Genomic DNA, 21,063 nt, shown 5'->3' with positions numbered 1-21,063 from the left:
GTCTTTTTCCGTTTTTTTTTTTTTTTTTTTTTATTTTGCTAGTCTGTGTGAGTGAAATTGGATTAAAGCTTAAGTCATAGACACACTGTGCACCTGTAAGTTTCATTAAAATCTCCCAATACCTGCAAGGAAGATGCCCAAGCATGTCCCAATGAATCTTCGTGGGAGAGCTGCTTTGAAGTTGAAAACTGGGGGAAACAAGTTCCACTGTGCACAGAAACTAAAGTTTGCAAGGGGAGCAGTAGGTTTGGGGTGTAAGATGCCCAGTGACGACACTGAGGTTTTTTAGTTTTAGAGGGAGAGCTCTAAGGTTCACAGTGTAGCTTATTCTGTCCTTTGAGTAGCTGCGTAGTTGCTTTAATAAGGGTAGAGGTGTTAGGATTTCTATGAACATGGAAAATTTCTTGAAGACAAGTTTATTGGATGTAGGCATGCTAGCTGCTATGGGAAGATGGGGACAGAAGAGACCAAGGTATTGTCAGGCTGAAAGAACTTCAGGTGGTCACGTTAGCTATGTCTTTAATCCATCAGTAATTCATTGTCTTGTCCAGAAAATACTTCTAGATCTAGCTCTGTGGAAATATACCTATTTCCTCCTGCTTTTCAGTTTGGTTTGGGGGAGGGAGGGTGGCAGCGGGGCTGACGATAAGAGTGCTCTTTTCCTTTCTTCTTCCTTAATAAAAACCCTTATAAAATAGGGACATGTCCATTAAATCCATGAATGTTTTCAGAAAATTTGGAATTGATTAGATGGATAGGTAAGACGATACCATGTTACATCAACAGGTGATGAGAAATAACTTCAAAAATTTCCATACAGAACCTGGTGTACATACACATTGCGTATAGGCTCGGTAGTCCTGTATCATTCGACAAGGAAACTGTTGTCATCAGTATTATCTGTGGGTTATTACCCAAGTTAGCTCCTGTTAGTGAGCTAAAGACACAAATAATACAATCTTAAATGTCACAGAGAACTGACTGGATCCTTTTTGATCTTTTCAGGATAAGAATGCATTACATCTCTATTCTGTCAATGGAAAATATTTGGGTTCTGAGACTCTGAAGGAGGAAGTGTCAGATATGTGTGTGACTGGCGAGTATATAGTGATGGGCAGCTTACAGGGATTTCTTTCCATACGGGATCTCTACAGGTAGTGTACCACCATCAGCAGTTTATTATCGAGATGCAAATATAAAGATTTATTGAGAAATGGCTGTGTAACGTGGGCTTTGCTTGGTGCTGTAGGTGGTAACCATTGCTTTTTTCTGTATTCCTGAAAGAACTCTTCTATGGGGGAACGAAGATAAGGAGAAAAGAAAAATGGGAGGTTATACCAGGCATTTGTCCCAATTATGCACCTAGAACTGACAGAATTCGGGAAGAGCTGTGTCTGACATCTGCGAGCTGTGATTGTCCCCATGTCTGATTAGTCACTGGGAGCTCAGCAATTGCAAGATCACGTCTCATGTAGTTCTGCACTGAGTTTCAAACTCTCCTTACTGCTGCACTCTGTAGAGCTCCATTGCTCCTCAGAATGGGAGGGATCTTTGTCGTTTAGGCAGTTGTGGGGGTAATGTTACTGTTCTTCAGTGAAAATGTCTTAATTTACTGACACATCTATGCCTGTTCTTGTTATTTGAACTCCATTCTGGAGTATGACTAGGTCGTTCCGTAGCAGTTTACAATAATTGAAATAGCGAACTGGATATCGAGAAGCTGTGTTTTATAGTGCATCCCACAGACAACAATTTCAACTGCAGTGTGATTCTTTGCCATATGTGCAAACATATACGTGATGAGCTTTGTCTCTGTGGTTTTTGATCATTGCAGCCTGAGCCTGAGCATCTCCCCCTTAGCCATGCGACTGCCAATTCACTGCATTTCTGTCACCAAAGAGTACAGCCACATCCTTGTTGGCTTGGAGGACGGCAAGTTGATTATCGTTGGTGTTGGCAAGCCCGCAGAGGTAAAACCCACCATCAAGAACTTTTTCTACCGAACAGTGGGAAGCTCACTTATATCTGCTTTCCAGTTGAGCAAGAGGTCTCCTCTATGGCAGGGTAAATTTAAGAGCAAGTTTCAGTTTTCAGTGGGAAAAAAATAACTATTGAGACTGCTCTACTGAAATTTCTCATTAAGAATCAAAGGTTTATAGGGATCACAGATGGGAAGCTCAGCTGGACTAACTTGCAAACCTTATCACTCACATCTGAATAAGCAAAGTCATAGTAACTAACTTTTTCTGAACGTGATAGTGTTGTCAGCCACTTCTTGATGAAATAATTTTCCAGAAGAAAACTGGAAGCGAAAGAGAGCAAGCTACTTTATTTCTCCTGCTTTCTGTCAGATCTTTTGATACGCATTGATTGACACTGGGGAAAAAAATATTACTGCTTTCTGTTCAGAGTCTCTAATTACAGTGCACAAAGAATCACTTGTGTAGGTTTCCAATATGCTCTGTGCTCCATATGGTGAATATAAACTTGTTGGTACTGCATATGCAATATCAAATACAGAGCATCCATCTGTCAAATAGCTGTGCCCAGTTTTGCTTGTGCAGAACGATTTTGCTTTAAGTACTTCTTGTCATGATTTTCAAAGTACTTGTGTTAGTTTAAACCTGCTTCTCTTTATAACCCAATCTCCATTGTGCTGTGGTGTATTTATTTGAACATGTGATTACCACTTTTGCATGACCTTTAGTAAATGCCAGAAAAGTGTCTTAATTTAATTTCATATTTTAATTGTGAAAACAGAGCGACTTTATTTGCTGGTAGTTTAAAGTGTTTTAGCTAGGAGATACATGGTTTTATATTTGAACCAGGCTTCCCACAGTGTTAGCCTGACTTTGTTTGCAGCGGATGGGGAGGGAGGTTCCCACTGACCTGCAGCTGGACTTTGTCCTACTGCACAATTGACAGAGAGGTGCTTCTGATGGGGCTAAACTTACGTTTGTAATGACAGTTTTAATGTCACTGTCATTTCTCAGCATCCTGTTCCTTAGCAAAGATCTTTTGTAGGCTGAAATGTATGTATATCATTAGACCAGAGGCTTTTTTTCTTTCAGCTGTTAATCACATCTATTTTTCTAACTATGGAGAAAGTGTTGTTCCAAAGACTGGATTCCTTATATGAATTTTTTTTCAGGATAATCTGTTTATAATTCAGATGATCTGCAAGCTTAATATCTATGTGAATAGATTTTTTTTTTAAGGAACAACATTATGTCCCAGATTTTCTAGTTTTCTATAATGCCATCAGTCAATATATTTGAAAAGCATATGTATGTGGGGTATTTCTTTGAATTATTTGTAGTTTGGAAGGAATATATGAATTTCTAGAATTTTATCCTTATACAGAAGACAGTGTTGTAGTTCTGGCTTTTCGTGGTGATACTGATCCTTGGGATAAAGGGAGAGACCAACTTTATTGTGCATACGGTGAAATGCTGCTTGGTATTAAGATTGGCCTTTAGTGTTTCTGCATTGACAGTATCCAGTACGAAGTGAAGTACAACAAATGTCACTGTATTTTTAACAATGACGTGGCTGTTTGGGATGCTGCACGGTCTGGGAGATGCTCACCCGCCCGTGCCGATCCCTGTGCCTTTTCTAGCAGGCTGCTGCTGCAATGACACCGTTGTTGAGCAAGCTTAACTTGTAGTTCCGAGTGCCGGGAGCTGTTCTCAAAGCTGCGCTCTTCAGACATGCACCTTGTTTGTTGAACTGTGAGGGATTTCACCACCTAATTAGCTGCCAGGCTAATCGCTACTGGCCAATCTTAAGCCTTATATTTAAGAAAGAAATTAAAACAGTTTCTTACAAATTGTTGTCAGATGGCAAACCTACCAGATGCTGGATTTAACGTGGCCTCTGGTTGCTTGTTATCTGTCTATACTTTTGTATACTTACTCAATATGAATTACTTCTGGTTTAAATTTTACCCTGGGCACTTCACCCAGGATCTTTGGAAGACTGTATAAATCTGACACCAAGAGATAACCTTTCTCTCTTTCCTCCATTCTGCTGTCACTGCCTTGCATTTTGCTTATCTTTTCCTTTTCACTTCTAGCAATTTCTGTTTGAAATCTCTAAAATAAAACGTCCTTTCTTCTACTTTGCTTCTTTTTTGCTTCACATTCACCTCTTTTCCTTCCTATCAAAATAGCAATCGAAACACTGTTTCTAAGCCATTTGAAGTAGGATAAGTAACAAGTCTGCATTACTTGGTAATAACCCTTTAACCGTTCAAAACCAGAGAAGACTTTGATCAGTGTTTTGTCTGTTGTTTTTTGTCAGTCCCAAGAATCATCCCTAAGTGTAACTTTTGGTTTGTTTTCAAATAATTTTTGTTGGTCTAATTTTGTTTATGCAGTACATTGTAGTGCCTGCATTTCACCAGAATCAGTGTCTGAATTCCTTTTTAATTTATCCACCTTATCCCTTCCCCCTCCTTTTGTTTCTCTGAATTACTTTTAAACAGATGCGCTCAGGTCAGCTTTCCCAAAAGCTATGGGGATCAAGCAAACGGCTCAGCCAGATTTCATCAGGAGAGACTGAATATAACACTCAAGATTGCAAGTGATTGCTGCTACCTTCTCTTGTGGATTCCAGAAACATGTCTAATCTTTTGGTCACTTTAAATGTGTATCTCAACTTTCAGGGGCTTGATTCTTAAGTCTGTTGAAGATGAACCAATGGTAGAGGTACAGTAATAAGCATATGTACTCATGCAAGTTAGCTTGCTTGCATATTTTTCCTTAACGGTGTTGACTTGCTCACAGCACAATCCCTCTCTAAATGGCTGCTATAACTGTGTTTCAGGAAAAAAATGAAAGAAAATAAAACAAAAACAAAGACACCCAAACCTCCAAACCCAAGCTTGCTAATTGAATTTAAGATAAGTAGCATTTGATGGAAAGCTGCATAGGGTCAGATGTTCCTTGATCACAAAGAGGGTATTTGGCTTTGCTTTGACAGCATTGTAATTCCCCAGCAGTAAATTAAAATTCTGGCAGTTGCAGTGGTCAGATTCAGAATTGAGATAGGTGACATTACAACCTTTTCAATATGTTTTTAGCCCAATGAACAATGTATTGCAATTTGTTCCTGTAAATGGCTATTGCTATCTTTTTTGTAGCTCCAGTCTTAGGCTGTTCTGCAAGGAACACCTGTGTTGCACTACTTGATTATCAGAAATTGGTTAAAGCACAGACATGAATAACTTCAAAGGAGTTGAAGGTGGTAAAGGAGCTAAAGGAGGTAGGAAATACTTGCTGCTGAAAATTATTTATATTGTTAACTAGACTAAGAAATACATCAAGAAATACCGTAATATATGTAATATCTTGAAAAATACAGAGAAATAATCAGTATCTATATTGGTCAAAGATCAATCTGCTTCATTAGTAAGGCAACTCGTACCAACAAAAGATGAATTTCCACTGCAAAATCATTTTGACAGCATTGCAGCACAATTTAGTTAAATGGCACCTTTTTGTTTCTTGGCCTGATGTTCAGCAAACTAGTTGTTAGCCATATATTTTTTTTCTGTAAAACAAAGCAGGGCAACAGATAACGTATCCATTTTCAAGATGTGTTTAAGACATGGGAAAAGAAAATATCAGATCCTTATGTGCGCTATATCCAACAAAATAGCTATGGATTTTATGCTGTATTTTGGAGAAGCCATTACTGGTGGGTTTTTTGGTTTAGCAATACATCGTGATAGAAGGGTGTGTATTTCCTTGTAGTTCTGACATTTTTATAATGTTGATTACAATGATAAACCCCATACTGTTAGAAAACCCTAGTACTGAGGGAAAAATAGGAATTTTTGGATCGGCGTACGAAAGTATGTGTGCATATGTATAGATGTGTGTATGTTTGTGTGTATATATGTATATACATGTATGTATGTCTATCAAAAGGAGAAAATATCATGGGGTAAGGGGCATATAGATATAAGACAAAACTATAAGTGATTGTTGGCTAGTATGTTCCCTTTTGGCTATTGCTTTCTTCCCCCACCATCACTTTTCTTGTCATTTTTATTTATTTATGGAAATGAATGTGTGTTGTATCTCCTATAAATGTTACCAGATACTCCCTGTGTCTGGGGAGCTGTTGAACTACCTGAGGAACTCCATAGGGTATAATCTCATTTCATTAACTTTTAGCACAATATTTATTAACTTTGTAGAAATAGTAATACCTCCTTACCCAGCAAAAGGAGAACCTTCACAAGTTCTGTTAGTCTCATTCAAACTGTTTTCTTCTCCTCAATTTCTTTACTGGAAAAAAGAAATCCCTCTTAATGACTGATTACTGTGCTGTGTAAAGAAAGTTGCGTTGCTGCTTCTTAACTTTTCTAAATGAGATAATAAATCAGACTAGTGAGCAAGTGGGGTCTATGCATAGTTGCAATATTCTGATTAATCACTGTGAGAGACTGGATTGTCTGGAAAGTTAGGAGAAAATAAGAATTATTTCTCTGAGTCACTTGACAAGAGAGCATTAAGTTTCAAGAAATAGAGTGGTGTGGTTATTTTGAGGCTCGATGTACGTAAAAAAGCCCACATCCCCTATTTTCAAATAAGCTATAGAGAAGTGAAAAATACTATTTTTAATCAATTACCTATCCAGTAAGAATACTAAGGATACTATGAAAGTATTAAGTGTGTATATGAGAATGTGACGTATGTCTGTCCATTTTGATTTCATGAAGAAAGAATTTCAGGGAAGCTCTTTCGGGAGCAGTTGAGAAGAATTTCAGTTCAGCTCTGAGACTTTCCTGTATTATGGGAAGCTGAAAACAACTCATTTGGGGCATTGAGTTGGTGGCTTTTATAAGAATGCATATATGTTCTGTTTAAACGCATAGATGAGTTTAAGTGTTTACTTGCAGGGGAAGGGGGCAGGAAAGGATGATGTTTCAGGCTGGTAGAATCAAGTGGAAAAACTGAGGAGACAGGTTTGGTGAGAGCATCAGGGTTTTTTTGTGACTTGCACAGAGAGGGTTTGAAAACGTCCTACAGTGGTTTAGGTATGTTTATACAACAGTTGAATTAATGTTGTTAGTAGTTTAATGTTAAAGAATACTGAATACACTCTGTCAGTTTAAGTAAAATATCATGTAGTTGCAATAATTGGGGATGAAAGAGTTAATGGTGAAGAGCTTTGACATTTGAATACTGTCATTTTAGTGCATCACAAGCATTAGGTGGTCTTCACCAATATCTGGGATGGGTTTGAATGTGGAGAGTTCTCAGGCTCAGATTTGAGCCTGGTTTGTGCTCTGCACGAAGCAGCGGAACGAAGAGGGGACGGGTGAGCTCGGAGCTGCCTCGTGCTCTACGCACAACAGTGACAGCCATCGCCTTTTGATGTGTTATCTGGTCCTCGAGGATGGGAGGTGCACACCAGCTCTTGCCAGAGCCTCTCTGGAAAGACCCTTGTAGGTCTGAAGGTCTGCACTTTGCTTTTATCTAAACCCAGCTCTAATTGAAAGATATAGGTGGTCAATGTGAGCGTCAGCTGGTGTGTTGTTTCTTTTGGTTTTAACGTATTTGTGTAAGTCTTTTTAAAAGTAGAAAGTGATTTTTTCTGATCAGCTGTTCACGTTGGTTGAATTGCAGTCTGTTGTGCAGTGCACTGTGAATTAGTGAACTGACTTTCATAATTCTTTGATTTCCTCAAGTCAGTAAAACTTAGGATTACATTTTGTTTTTCATGTAGGACTGGTGAAATAAGATTTTCCTTTGCTTTTGAAACAAGATTTATTTAATTGTAAAAATTAAAGCTGTGAGATGAGAGCATTCTGATTGGGAATTCAGAATAAAATAGTCTGAAGCGACAGTTGTTTCCTAACACTACACTTGTCAAGATCTTCTTGGTGGTATCTTCTTTCTTTTACTTTTTGGAACAACCCTAATGATATTTATAAAAGCTGAAGATATGCTTACATTCAAAGCTGAGCAAGTAGGAGTGTAAATATGGATATCTAAAAGAAACTGCAAACTGACTCTTTTCATAGCTGCACATAGATGAGAACAAGTAGCTTGCAGCATTGAGTCACTTCTCCCTAGCACAGTTCTGAACTTGCATACCAAAGGATGACATTTAGAAGACATCTCTCCTTTATTTCAAGTAAAATGTTTGTTAAATTTCTCTTTATCAATTCACTTGTAATTCTTGGTAGTATTTTAGTTGTCTTTTCATCTATAGTGAAGAATCTTATCTAGTCTGTGCAGTTTTTCTACTATAGGAGCATTCAGAAAGCAGAATATTTGCTGTTCAAGTTAGCATCGGACTTAAGCAAATTATCCTATATCAATTTACTTGTTATCTAATACTCACTAATAGGATATCTAAAAACCAGCTTTTCTATTATCCATGTACTTTACCAACACCAACAAAAAAATAATATTCCCAATTTTAAACTAACTGCACTTCTCTTCATGGTTAATACTCATTGTGGAAATCAGGTTTTAGGAAGCCTGTTTTGTTTTAAAAAGAAAAGAAGAAAAGGCACTAACACACACACATTACAGTTGCTTTGCTAATCTGCAGCATTGATATAAAGAAACATTTTTCCCGCTGTTATACCTTAGATCACGAATGTTATCACAAAAGAGGTTTATCAAAGTCTTTACAGGCTTTAAATAGTCTAGTCAATTGGCGGCTTCATAAGGATCCTCTTTAAAGTTGTATTTCTGTGTCCTTTAAGTGCAAAGAACTGAGTTTCTGCACTGTAAAAATTCTATATGGAACTGATAACAGTCCTACATCAGTCTGCTTTAAGGTAGTCTGCAGGAATTATGAATTTATTTGTAATGCACAATAATTAGGTAGGTCTTTTAACTCGTGCCCTAATCAATGGGAGCTGTAATGCTCACTTCCCTACACCATGGCCCCCTCCTCCGTGTTTCCTCTGTCTTTCCCAATCTCAGTTAACAAAATCATTACAAAATACATGCACAGCAGCCAGATGCTTCACCGAACTTTTACTGTGTATCTGTATTTAGTTGAAAATGTGTATCTCTATAGGAATTATGGTATGGTAGGGAGCTTTAGAGCTAGGGAGGGCAGTAGAGTAGATGTCAGCCCTTCTGTTCCTGCATTGAGTCTGTGTAGACACATGCTCTGTGTTGTCACCTGAAGGGACTCCTCTGTTCCGCCGCTAGTGGCCCCTTGATAGCTAGCTTAGATGCTGAGGCTACGTGCTGTGAATACTTTATTTCCTGTCAAGGAATCTATTTGAAAAAACAACATATGAACGCATATCCTAATGTGAACCTAAGGCCTGATATATTAAATATTGTTAGATGAAAGCACAACATAGGGTTATATTTAATTGGGTGGAAATTCAAGCATGTGCTTCAGTGCTTTCTAGAATGAGCTTTTCATGCTTTTTGGTTTAAAAGACTGTGTCAGTTCCAGCTGTAAAGACACTTGTTAGCGGTCTCCTTTGGCAGAAATAGTTTTTGCGCAGTCATATGCATCTGGGTTCACTGTACACCAACGTTAGACTCAACTGAAGCATTGGGAAGATGTCTTCCCTTCCATCCCAAGGAGCCACATTCTCCTTCTTATTACTGATTGCCATTGTTAGCACAGACTGTCATAGGAAGCAAGGGTTTTCTGAAAAGCTACGGTTTAAAATAGCCATCAGATGCCTGAATGCAGAAACACCTCCGAAGGCAGCACAGCATGTTGTGCAGAGCCTGAGCCGAGTGCTGCTCATCTTACGGCAGGCTTGAACACCCCAGGTGTGAGGAACTGCTTGTAGCGTTAATTCAAAGGTACCCTTTGGTTTCAATTCACCTTTTCACTGTGCATCTGTGGAAGAAAACTGGTGTGTGTTTCTTTTAGTTACCATTTACCCAAATAGCACACATAAAATAGATGTTGCGCTGCTTTTCTTCAGGAGAGCGTTCCTCCAGTGGTGTATTCTTTTTATTTTCATCTGCTGGGCTGGGAAGTTTGGCAGGAGCTTAGGTCTGTGATTATACTCAGCACAAACACAGTTTTAAAACATGTCTTCTGTCCCAGAAGCATGATTGTCAGTAAAGATTATGGTTTAAAGCTGCTAAGGTGTTTTGAGATTGAAATATAAAACATCCAGCCATATATATCAGAGATCTAACTGAATTTACAGGCCACTTGTTTATTTAGCTTCCTGTCTCAGTCAGTATTTTCCTCTTGGGTGAGCCATATTTTTTGCCTTGAAGTAGTAACTTTTCAACATAAACTTAGTGTTGCACCTGACAGTGCTGCTTTAGTCATATGTAGCTGTGAGCTATTGCTTGAAGAAAGCTACGAGGGGAAAAAAATCATTAAGGAAAACTTGCGATACGTGTTCCGATTCAACTCTTCACAGAAGCAGCTTAATCTAAGATTAGAGAAACGCTGCTCATTAAGATTTGCGTCCCTTCAGTCAGTGTTTTGGTGGAAGCCGTGATGCTGCTCAGCTTGCTTGATGGATTTTTACTAAAGCTAATGAGAGAGTGGAAACAAAGGCCTTACAGCAGCGGTTAACCATATTTTCTGATAACTCTTACAGATTGTGCAATTATAAATGGATTTTTAAATGCCAAAAAATGCCTTTTTTAAGAGTTAGGTAGTGGGGAGTGTTGTAAATATCTACTTTCAAAATGAGCCTTCAGGCACTGTAATGAACTTGCTGACAGTCTTCTGTGCAATATCTTTTTCCCTTCTGGGTGCTTTAAGAGTATACTATATGTCTTATTTTGTTTCGATCAGTATGTTTTAAGAGTGTGTATATTGGCTAACGATGGATTTTCTTTCTGTACAGCATGGTGGAAGATGTTTCAAAATTTTGCACTTTTCTAGGATTTGCAAGTTTGTAACCTGACAATTTTTAACATGCACACTTTTGTACATAATTAGTATTGTATCTATTTAACATGAGTCTGAAGCAAATAAAAGCAATTGAATGCATAACTTCTCCCTTTATTAACAGCCCCAAAATGAAACCAATGGTGTGGAGTACACTAAAGGAACAATTATTTCATTTGGCAGGTAAAGCTGGGCAGCAGGAAGAGCTGACTTGCTATCCAGTCTTGGTTGTGTTGAAATAACTTTCTTCTGGTGGGGAAGTAATCAAAGTGGATACATGGATGTACAGACACTTTCAGACTAAGAATAGCTATGATTACTCAAGTATTGCAATAAAATTTGACTTTTTGCTGGTAGAGGTGTCCAAGACATGCGTTAGGTTGGGGAGAAGAGCCCACTAATGCATATTTATCTTTATTTATGAAGATAAGGTTCTCCACCCACCCTGGAACTAGAAGCATCTCTCTGCTTCCTCCTCATTGCATTCCCATAAAGTGACTTTTGCTGCAGAATATGCAAGGCTACAGATTCTGGAGATTACTGTCAATCAGGAGGAAACTGAAATCTGTTCCAGGCTCATGTTCAGTTGGTTTCTTACCCCTGTAAATGAGACAAAACATGTTGTGAGCTTTAACAGGAGCTAGGACAACTGTGCTTCCATCTGTTATGAGGGATAGAACAAAGCATCCTTATTCAGAACAAGCAGAGTTTTGACTCTCTTCCTTGCCTGCGTCATGGGAAAGACATATTAGATTTCTTGGTAAACGTTCATATGACTAAAGACATGAGTTCCCGTGTTCTAGAGTTGAACACGTTAGGGCCAAACTGGCATTCCTCTGGCCTTCAAAAAGAGAATGGGAAAGGGAAACAAGGGATTAATTTCTGATGTGAGGAACAGGCAGCGTGGACAAGGAGTCTAACAGAAGTCTCTCTTCCTATCTATCTGAAGGAGGATATCCATTTCAATTCAAATGAAGCACTTACCTCAAAAACAGACGTGCTCCTGTCACTCCTTGCAAGGTGGCTTTGTCTCCTTTCACTAGCAGCATCGCACCTTCCCGCAAGCCCTAATGTAGGTGTAAGCATTTAATGTTATTTTCAAGCTATTTGAAAGGCTAGAATGCTTGTCACAAGCAGTCTTAGTGCAGCTCACCATGACTACCAACAAGACTTTCTCACTCATTTATTGTTTTCAAAGCTGCTTTTCTTGCTTATTTTTCCCTTTTAAAGAAGGACAAACCATTAAGGAGAAAAAGAAAATGTGTTTTTCCAAGTGTTGAGCATTGATAATGATCATGGCTGAAGACATTGTGACAAAACTAGTTCAGCCAGAAGACACATTCAGAGCAGGGGGAACTGTGATCTACACATCGATGATGAGCTAAGGAGCCACAGATCAGGCCGGTTGACCGACCAGAGATGGAGGATGTGCTGGGGGGCACATAGCCCCATCTCGTTATATGTCCAGCTTGGCAAAAAAAGGCGAAAAGTTGAGACCCTTTAACATGGCCCAGGGCTTGTTGAAGCTTGTTCATCTTTTGCAATCACCACTTCCCCCTGATTTCTGCATGACACAAAAGGAGCAAGCCGTAGACCCTCAGTGTGGCCCAGGACTTGTCCAGACTTGTCCCTCTTTCACAATCACCACTTTCCCCCCCCACTCCCCCCAAGACTTTCCTCTACTCTGGGAGCTATACAAAGCTCACCTAAACCAGCACGGTTTGGGGAATACCAGCTCGGCCTTGCCAAGGGAATACCAGTCTACCAGTCTCAGTGAAGGGAATACCAGCTTGGCCTCACCAATACCAGCACGCTGAGGACCCTCACTCTGAACCAGACATCGGAGGACGCTGTGCTCCTGACCCCAGCATCCTCGCCGCGGAACACCAAGGCTACACATCATCGTACAAGTCCTGTCATCCACACTGTGGGGCCGTAGGAGACTGGATCCCTCACTCTTTTCTTTCTTCCTTTCTCTCTGCTCTTTCCTTCTCTCCTTTTTTCTATACCCCCATTTCTTTGTCTCTCCTTCAGTACTCTCTTTCTCCCTTTCCCTTTTGAACATATAAGGATAACACCATCTTTAAGCTCTGCTGTTGATCTTTGGTTAAGTTTCATATTATAGCTACTGATGGTTGCCAGCATATCGCTTGCAGTAGGATTTTCGCTATTAACGTGTTGATAAGTTCTGTTATACTTTTTCCAAGTCACCATTCGCTGTAACCAATATTCCAACAAGAACTTTTACTAAAACTCACAATTGAATTGGACCCTGGAGGTGATTGTCTGTCATTCACTTCACATAACCGCACAGAATTAACCCAGAGTTAACTCACACCTGTTCTCATCTGTTGAGTCAGGGCGCGTGTCACGTCTAGAGTTAACTCATCCCTCATCCCATCTGTTGGGACGGGACAGTTATTATTTCTTTTTTTTACACCAGTTACAGGGTGTTTCAGAACGACAGACCCCAAAACACCTTGTGTTGTGATTTCAGATTGGGTCCATCTTTTTGAAACACCCTGAACTTGTGCTGCCGCCATTCTTAGATGCACTTTGGGCCAAGCACCAGCCAGCTGGGTTTGTTAGAGCACAAACTTTATACTCCAAGCTGAAGCACAGGGACAGGAAACGCAGAGGTCTCACTTCCCCAGACAGATGTACTGTAATTACTACTGAATGAGCAAATTCAGAACCTACAGAGAATGAAACATCATGTAAAGTTAAGAATATCTGCAAAAAGATTCAGGGGAGGTATCTTACAATCTGCATGCACATCACCCCCAACATACACCATATGACTGGCCAGTGACTGGAAAGATCAGAGCTGCCTAAAATGTGTTTGGCAACAGGACTCCACACATATAATCAGCAGAATGCATTTCATGTGTTCTAACACATCTTCTGCAAGTAAGCAAAACCCAAGGTTGAAGCTCTTAGCTTTCCATGCCCCAGTTCTGTAAGGCTTCTCAGGCAGGGGAATCTCCACTGCAAGCTAGCAAGAATGCATTTAAAATATTTACTGTGCTACAGCTATGAACTTCCTGACTGGGAACTACTACTCACCAGAACTGGAGGGGTGTTTGGTTCTTCGTGATACTGGCGAATTCTTTCCTCTCTTGTCTCCTGCAATGAGTGTAGATTAGCTGCCCAGGCAGTAAGGTAGGACTTGGAGCCCTCCAAGTAGCATGACACGAAGCAATTTCCTAACATTAAACAAATCAGGCACTTGCCCTCAAGCAGAATGCTTTCGTTAGACTAATGTATTGAAGGTAGTGGCAGGATTTACTTTAATAGATACATATTTTACCCTTCTTCACTAGCAGCAATTGCTGTAGATTGATCAAACAGAACTAACACAATCCCTAGCCTGAAAAGCCTTAAATTTTACTTCCACTCAATTCATCCAGCTCTATTTTTTTTTAATGCTATCTCTTCATGATCACTCTCAGAACAAGAGCACTGAGGACAGTGGTGGAAGCAAACACCTGTGATGCCACCTTCGTGAAAGAGGGTAGTGACCCATGGATTTCCACTGATTACATATCTGCCTGTTTTGTCCTCAAGTAGGTAACGCACTGAAGAATTTCCTGCTGTGAACAGCTCTGCCGTGTTTTCTGAGGGTTTGCTGCTGAACTGAGCAACAGTAGTTAAATCAAACCAGAAGGATTTGTTGGTAAGGAAACACAGGAACACAGCAGGGACTTGGTACAGCATAGAGCTTCTAGCCTCCTCCGGGAGAAACAGCGAAAGCCTTTTATAGGGAAAAGACTGCCTGCTCATCTAGTGACAAGCCAAGATAATTAAATGAGTACCTATAACTTAATCTAAATTCTAGAAGCACACCCTGATCCTCCATCTCTTTAGTGTCCCCTAATTCTTAATACTTCCTCTACCCAAGAAGAAATTTGATTATAAGCATTTGGCCTGTTAAAAGACACACCATAGAAACTCTTCCCTAAGGAATTAGCTCCTGGCAGGCTCCTCAATAATCGGCTCCTCCATAGAGTGGAGATGTCAGTCTTTGTACTTGATGGTTCAAGTGTTTTTCTTTCAGCCACACCAGCACACCCGCGTGCTCAGTGATGGACATGACAGGGGGTGCTCTCTGCAGGGACACTGGCGCCTGAGTATTTTCTCACACAACAGGTTTGCATGCAATCTCAAGACCTCCCTGTTCTGATGGGTCCTTCAGATATTTAAGCCTCTTAATGTACGTTTAAGTTATGTCTTCTGAAGCAGCAGGTAAGACAGACTATGGTAGAACTTTCCAGATACACTATGCGTTGCACCTTAACATTTCAAATTTCTCTCTCCCGGCCCTGTCCCAAGTTCCACACCAGGTATGAAGCAACAGTATTTCAGACACTGCAAAGTATCGGTGAGAAACACTCTGTTCCACCTCACTAATACTGTTGCCAACTCCTCTTCCCACTCACAGGAAAGCTTTAGGGAGGAGTAAAATGTTACTGCCTCACTGGCATTGCCCCACTCACATTTCCAGCTGCTCTAGAGAGCAGCTGTTAGAGTTATATAGCTTTGTAAGGCCTCACAAATTCGGACTGTTGTTACACCGCTGCACCCTGGTTACTGCATTAGCTCTGGCATGATTTACTTACACCCATGTGAGTGCTCTTCACATCTGGGTCCAGGTAGTGGGGGTTAATATTAAAAGGCACTAAGCCTAGGGCCTGCAGGGAAGGTGGATAAACAATTGGCATGTCATTGGTAGTATTGATGCTGATCGTAGCAACGTTGGTTCCTGCACTGGATCCCACATAAGGAATCCCATCCTGGAAGACAAAAGCAATGATTAGTATGCAGTATCGCAACTAGGAATTACGTTTTATAGCATCCATCAATCTCAGAGACTCAGTGATCAGATCAGATTTAGTACTTCTAGCTCACTTCACTGCTGACTTCATAAGTGAAAAGCAGACAAACAAGAATTCAGCTTTCTGAAGTGGGCAATAGTTTGTATATGTCGTGATTGCTGGAGAATTAGCTATTGAATGTCCTGCACTTGCAGCTCTGTGACCCCATCACAAGAGGGAACTTATAAGGTAGTCAGTGCATATATTAGACTTTGCTATTAAGAGAGGAGAAACTTGTCTACATTGCAGTTAGAGGAAATATCTGAACTAGCTTTTAACTACCTTCTGAGGAGACTGGGCCACCTGAAGCTGAGTACAATGTTGCCACGGCATCAACTTACCGGCACTATGACCGCTTTAGGTATTACTATTATGTACGTAGCACTATGTACATAGTAGTATGTACTATGCTGTACCTGGAAGGATTCCACACAAACATACAAGCGTATGGATAATGCTAAACAATTTGTAAGAATAAGCTACCTGGAGAGAACTGGTGTGAATATAACCAAATACCTATCTAGATTTCACTGGGGGCCCAACATTTTATGGTTTTTCTGCCCACAACAGGCACTGAGCTTCTGTATATTAAGACAGCCTGGCTAACCTTTCTTCTTGGCAGCTGGCCTTTTCAGATACTGCACTTGCATAAATGGGCCTGAAGTCATTTGCTATTCCACAGTGCTAGAGGAACACTTTGCTTCTGTTCTCCGCCATGGACGGCATCTTTTTGCTGTGCCTTATGAGATTCACCAGCCAGAACGGGGCTGCTGACCAGAAGGGCTCAATGGCACTCGTACCTCTCAATTCCAGGTCCAAGAGGTACTCAAGGTAATTACACCACTTTCAACATCAACAGGGTGTTGTCTAGAAGGCAGGTATGGATCCAGCTTTATTGCTGGTTTATTAGCAGACAACCTGCAACTTGAACACATCTGTATCTATTAACAAGATACAAAGTGGATATCTCAAGCTGAAAACCAGAGTTTCTGGACATAGATTAAATTCTTCGTTAGTATTTAAAGTTGATGGGCTTCCTTCTAAGGTGCTGTGCAGCATTGTTGATCCTAAGATTCTACAGTTCCACATGTGGGAAACTGCTCTAGACAGACAGATTGCTGACCTTCTTTTCAGGCTTCAAGGATTAATGACAGCCTTATTTGGCCACAGATTTCAGTTCGTCAGGCTGCATGAGATGGCTCAATATTTGAAGTATATTAAAAATAAATATGTGGAATCAACTCGGATTTGTCTGAACAAGAGCTTGTACATGAGATCCTGCCTTTCAGACTTGGCCCAAACCCTGTAGTTTTTACCTCAAGAACTCTTTTCCTGATCTCCTGTATCAGGCTGTGGTCATACAGAGCTTTCAGGAGACCGAATGTGTTCCCACCTCCTGCAGAAAGGGAGTCCAGCTTATTTAACATGCTTTCACCAACAGTTTTAATTGAAGCCTTTACAAACCAGGCAGACCCAGTGATTTCTATGCTCTGTTCAGGCTATTATCCTGGTCTGAGCAGCACTAAAACCAGAAGCTTCAGACAAATGGTCACTGAGCAGGCCATGGGCTCGTGCCCTGAGTTGTCCTTGGAACACCAACGCTGGCTGTTTGGCAGCAGATACTGTTCTAATACGAGGAGCGTGGCATTGGGACTCTGCTCAGTTTAAGCACAGTGGCCCTGCATCTTCCAGACTTCATAAGGCTCATACAGCTGCTATGACCATGTTTTAAACCCTGAAGTACTGTTCAAATTAATAACTTGAAACTTACTGGAGATGAAGTTCCATTGATAAATTTCTCCTGCTTCCCTCCCCACCACTAAATTCAGGGCCTTACTGTTCCCAATTCAAGCACTGTTTTCTGTAGTTTCTAGTAATCAATAGGCCCAGCTTTTTCATTGTTGTCTCTACAGTGCCAGCTCTGAGCAGGACTAATCCAGTGCCCTTTATAAACCCTCATCAGGGAGCAAAAAGTAAAACTTACCAATAAATATTGCTTCAGATTTTCTTACAGCTTCCACTGGATCACAGGATTCATGAATGTTGTCCAGCCCATAACCTTAAATGAAAAAGTATTCACTTTTGCCACTCCAGCTTGGAAGAAGAATGTGGTATGTTCAGACCCCTTCTGCCTTCTCTCCATACCCCACTCAAGACAAAAGTCTCACCAGACAACCAGGGAAACTTTGGAGAACTCTACACCACAAAATTGTATATGTCCTATGTTAGTGCAGGGCTTATGAAGCAAACCTTTGCTTTATGGATACACATGCTCAGTGTCTAAGAGCAGAGCACTTCGCTCAGCAGGTGCCACCTGAGGCACAAAGTCCCCCTGAGCATTCCCGGCTCACTAGAAAATGAGAAGGAAAAAGCTGTCAGTGTTCAGCTTCATTCTGAGTCTGTGATGTGCCATCATTGGCCTAGCATTACTACAAATATCTGATCTTTGTAATTTGTTTTTTGGTAACAGTTAAAATGTCTGGCTTTGACAGATTTGCCTCGCTGGGGTTCACTAAGTGCGGGAAGTACCAGGAGAGCCAAAAGTACATGTGACATCTGATAGCAGCAACCTCTGCAAGATAAGGAGCAAGGTGTGCTGCCCAAGGAAGTGAGTACTGCTTATTACTACAGTAACAGGTCCAAAGTTATCCTGAAAGGTGATAGATATTAGACGGAGATGTTGCTGCAGGCTGCTCTGAAAAGATCTTTGCTCGAAGCAAAGCTCAGTTGCTGTTCATCATGGAAATATCTGGCTGGTTGAAATGCATTATAGTCTTCACTTAACCCCAGTAGCTGCATGGCTTGAGCAGAGGTGTAAGATGCATGGGAAGAAACATTCCCTTATGTGACTAAGGAGGATAAAAAGATGCCACTTAGTATTCAGGAACCAAAACTTCCCCCCTGAAGTAGTTACAAAGTGTTTGCAACAAGATTTTTTCCGGAGGCCTCTAAAGCATGGACTTCTAGGCACAAGTCAGCAACCAGCTCCGTGCCGCAGTCCCTCCAGTTACAGCAGAGCCGGCCAAACCCCTCTTCCCCTCTCTGCAGCACCACCCCCGTTCGGAGCCCAGGAAAACGGACTGTGGCAGCGTTGATGCCCAGGGGCGTTCACCACCTCGGCTCCTCTTACAGGAGCGGCTGGCGAGGCCGGTCCCGGGCACGGCCGGAGCGCGACACGGCTGCCCCCGGCACGGCCGGAGCCCGACACGGCCGCTCCCTCGGCAAAGGCGCCGTTTCCGCGCCAGCTGCCCGCGGGACTCTGCGCCGGGGCGCTCCAGCCTTACCCAGGCTTTCAAACTGCTCCCTGGCGGTCCGGGCGTAGGCATCTCGGTCGTGCAGGGCGTAGGGAACGAACAGCACCCGCTTCACCTTCCTGGGAGAAGAGAGGGGAGAGAGCGCTTAGCGCAGCGGGGGAGGGCCCGGGCAGGGTCCCGCAGCCCCTCCGCAGCGCTTACTCGCCCAGGAAGCTCTTGATGTGCTGCTGGCAGTGTCCCAGGTACCCCCCTCCGTGCAGGGTGGAGTCGGACACCAGCAGCATGCGCCGCGGGCCCCCCATGCCGGCCCGGCCCGCTCCTTCCTGCCCCGCCGCGGTGGGGCCGGGCCGGCGCCCCCGAGAGCGCTTGTTGCGCAGGGCGTTCCCGGCCGCAGGCTGCGGCACACCGCGTGTTCTGCGCGCCCCGCTGAATCCCGCTTACAAAGGCGTTGTCTGCACACCTTGGAGTTTTGCACGTATGCTGCTGTCCAGGGCAAAATCCGGGTGTAAGATCTACATCACAAACCTGAACGTTAAAATTTTTACGCAGGGATCTTTCAACTAGGTCTATAATCGTGGTTTAGCCAGTGAGACCAGGCACACACAATTGATTTGCTTCAGGAGCCTTAGTAGGTTTGAGGCCTGAAGATGTGGCTTATCCAGCTTTTGTTTAATGTTTATAAGTTATGCAGCAGTATTGATGTGGAAAATCCAGCTCTCCTGCTGGAGAGCTTAATCTTAAAATCTTAAATTCAAGGAGATTGATCCGTTTCCTTTCCCTCTCTAGGCATCTAGGCAAGCATCAGTTATCCCTGGGCTGGCTCCAACTGATGAAAAGTAAGTGCTTTCTGTCTTCGTATCGATCAAGTTCAGCATTGGCAGAGGATGCTGCTCATGACCAGACACCCTCTTTGTGTTCCTCAGGGATGGCAACTTGCCAGACATCATTGCCAGCAGCAGTTTTCATGAGTTCCTGGTGAACCTTCATGAAAAATATGGCCCACTGGTCTCTTTCTGGTTTGGAAGGCGTCTTGTTGTCAGCCTTGGCTCCACTGATCTCCTGAAACAACATATCAACCCCAACCGGTTGTGTAAGTGTTCTTTGCTTTGTTTTTGAGTCCATTTGTTCCTCCTGGCCTTGCTTGGCATCCTATGTCAAAGGAAGCTGGGGCTTCATTCAAAGTAGAAAGAAAATGAGACTTAGTTTGTAGCTGTCATGGTGGGTCAGGTATGTCTTTGGTCCTTCTTATTGGAATTGGGCATCAGTGACCAAGAGTTGCTGCTGTCCAATGGCCATCAAGAAATTAGCATGCTTGTGTCTTTTACCATCTCCCTACAAGCAAATGTTGATGGAAAACGTAATGCTCATTAGTAACTTGAAACTGCAAGGTGAAGATCCTGGAGCCATTTGGCAAACATTTTAAAACCAGCTTGAAATACAATCTAAGAGAAGGAACTTTGCTAAATTAAGTCTGAAAACAGCTGTGCTAGATTGTGATAGCTCACTGGTGTGGTTCAGTATGGAGGTTTTTAAAGTAGTATTTGAAGTGCTTTAACTTCTGTTTTTCTTTGGTGTGTGGAACTTTGTGCTGAAAGCTTCAAATGATCTTCCAGACTTGGAAGTGATCAGTGGTGCTGGTAGCTGAGTTCGCCATCTTAGTCCTGGGAGGGTATTTGAATTTATGGTGTAAGCCTCTTAGGTGGGTGCTTTTCTTCCTAAGGTGATGCCAGGCAATAAGTTAACTCAGTTGACGTTTGGCTTTAACCTCTTGTTTTTCCAGTTTTCATCCTATAAGGTTGAATAAGGTGCTGGTTGCACAGCTCTGACCTGACACTGCAAGCTGTCTATAGGCACAGGCACATATCGCAGCATCGCTTTGTGCTGGGGTCATGACGGGTAAGCTTTTTGTGCAATTGCATGATGGACTCAAAGAAAACGGTGACAATCTGGGGAAGGTGTGGGAGTTAGTAAACATCAGCAAGACATAGTAGATAGCAATGACACTCCAGAAGGTGGAAACCCACTCTGAAGGAGCTGAATGCACTTGTGTGTCTTTGGGAAATTGAGCAGAC

General features: G+C 41.8%; 2 protein-coding genes across 2 annotated transcripts in view; one reads left to right on the top strand and one right to left on the bottom strand.

Annotated features, from left to right (window-relative positions):
* LOC308041739 (neurobeachin-like protein 1) overlaps positions 1–4,588 on the top strand; it is a gene marked incomplete at both ends in the record, with an annotated part of 52,282 nt that extends 47,694 nt beyond the window's left edge. The window contains 3 exons of the mRNA XM_080346645.1: positions 1,006–1,154; positions 1,835–1,970; positions 4,487–4,588. Coding sequence (XP_080202771.1) covers positions 1,006–1,154; positions 1,835–1,970; positions 4,487–4,588 — 387 coding nt within the window. The remainder of the gene's footprint in view (positions 1–1,005; positions 1,155–1,834; positions 1,971–4,486) is intronic.
* Positions 4,589–11,384: 6,796 nt separating this feature from the next.
* On the bottom strand, positions 11,385–19,293 carry LOC308041546 (alpha-aspartyl dipeptidase-like; the record flags this gene model as incomplete). The annotated part of the gene is made up of 8 exons (XM_080346293.1): positions 11,385–11,463; positions 11,848–11,930; positions 13,930–13,989; positions 15,483–15,656; positions 17,054–17,133; positions 17,722–17,796; positions 19,022–19,110; positions 19,193–19,293. 8 exons carry the CDS (start codon positions 19,291–19,293, stop codon positions 11,385–11,387), a joined length of 741 nt encoding a protein of 246 aa, XP_080202419.1.
* Positions 19,294–21,063: the final 1,770 nt, after the last annotated feature.

This window comes from Nesoenas mayeri (genome assembly GCF_963082525.1).
Source record: "Nesoenas mayeri genome assembly, chromosome: 6".
NCBI classification, from domain to species: domain Eukaryota; kingdom Metazoa; phylum Chordata; class Aves; order Columbiformes; family Columbidae; genus Nesoenas; species Nesoenas mayeri.
Note: the sequence above shows the minus strand (reverse complement) of the source record. Positions and strands in the feature narration are given on the sequence as shown.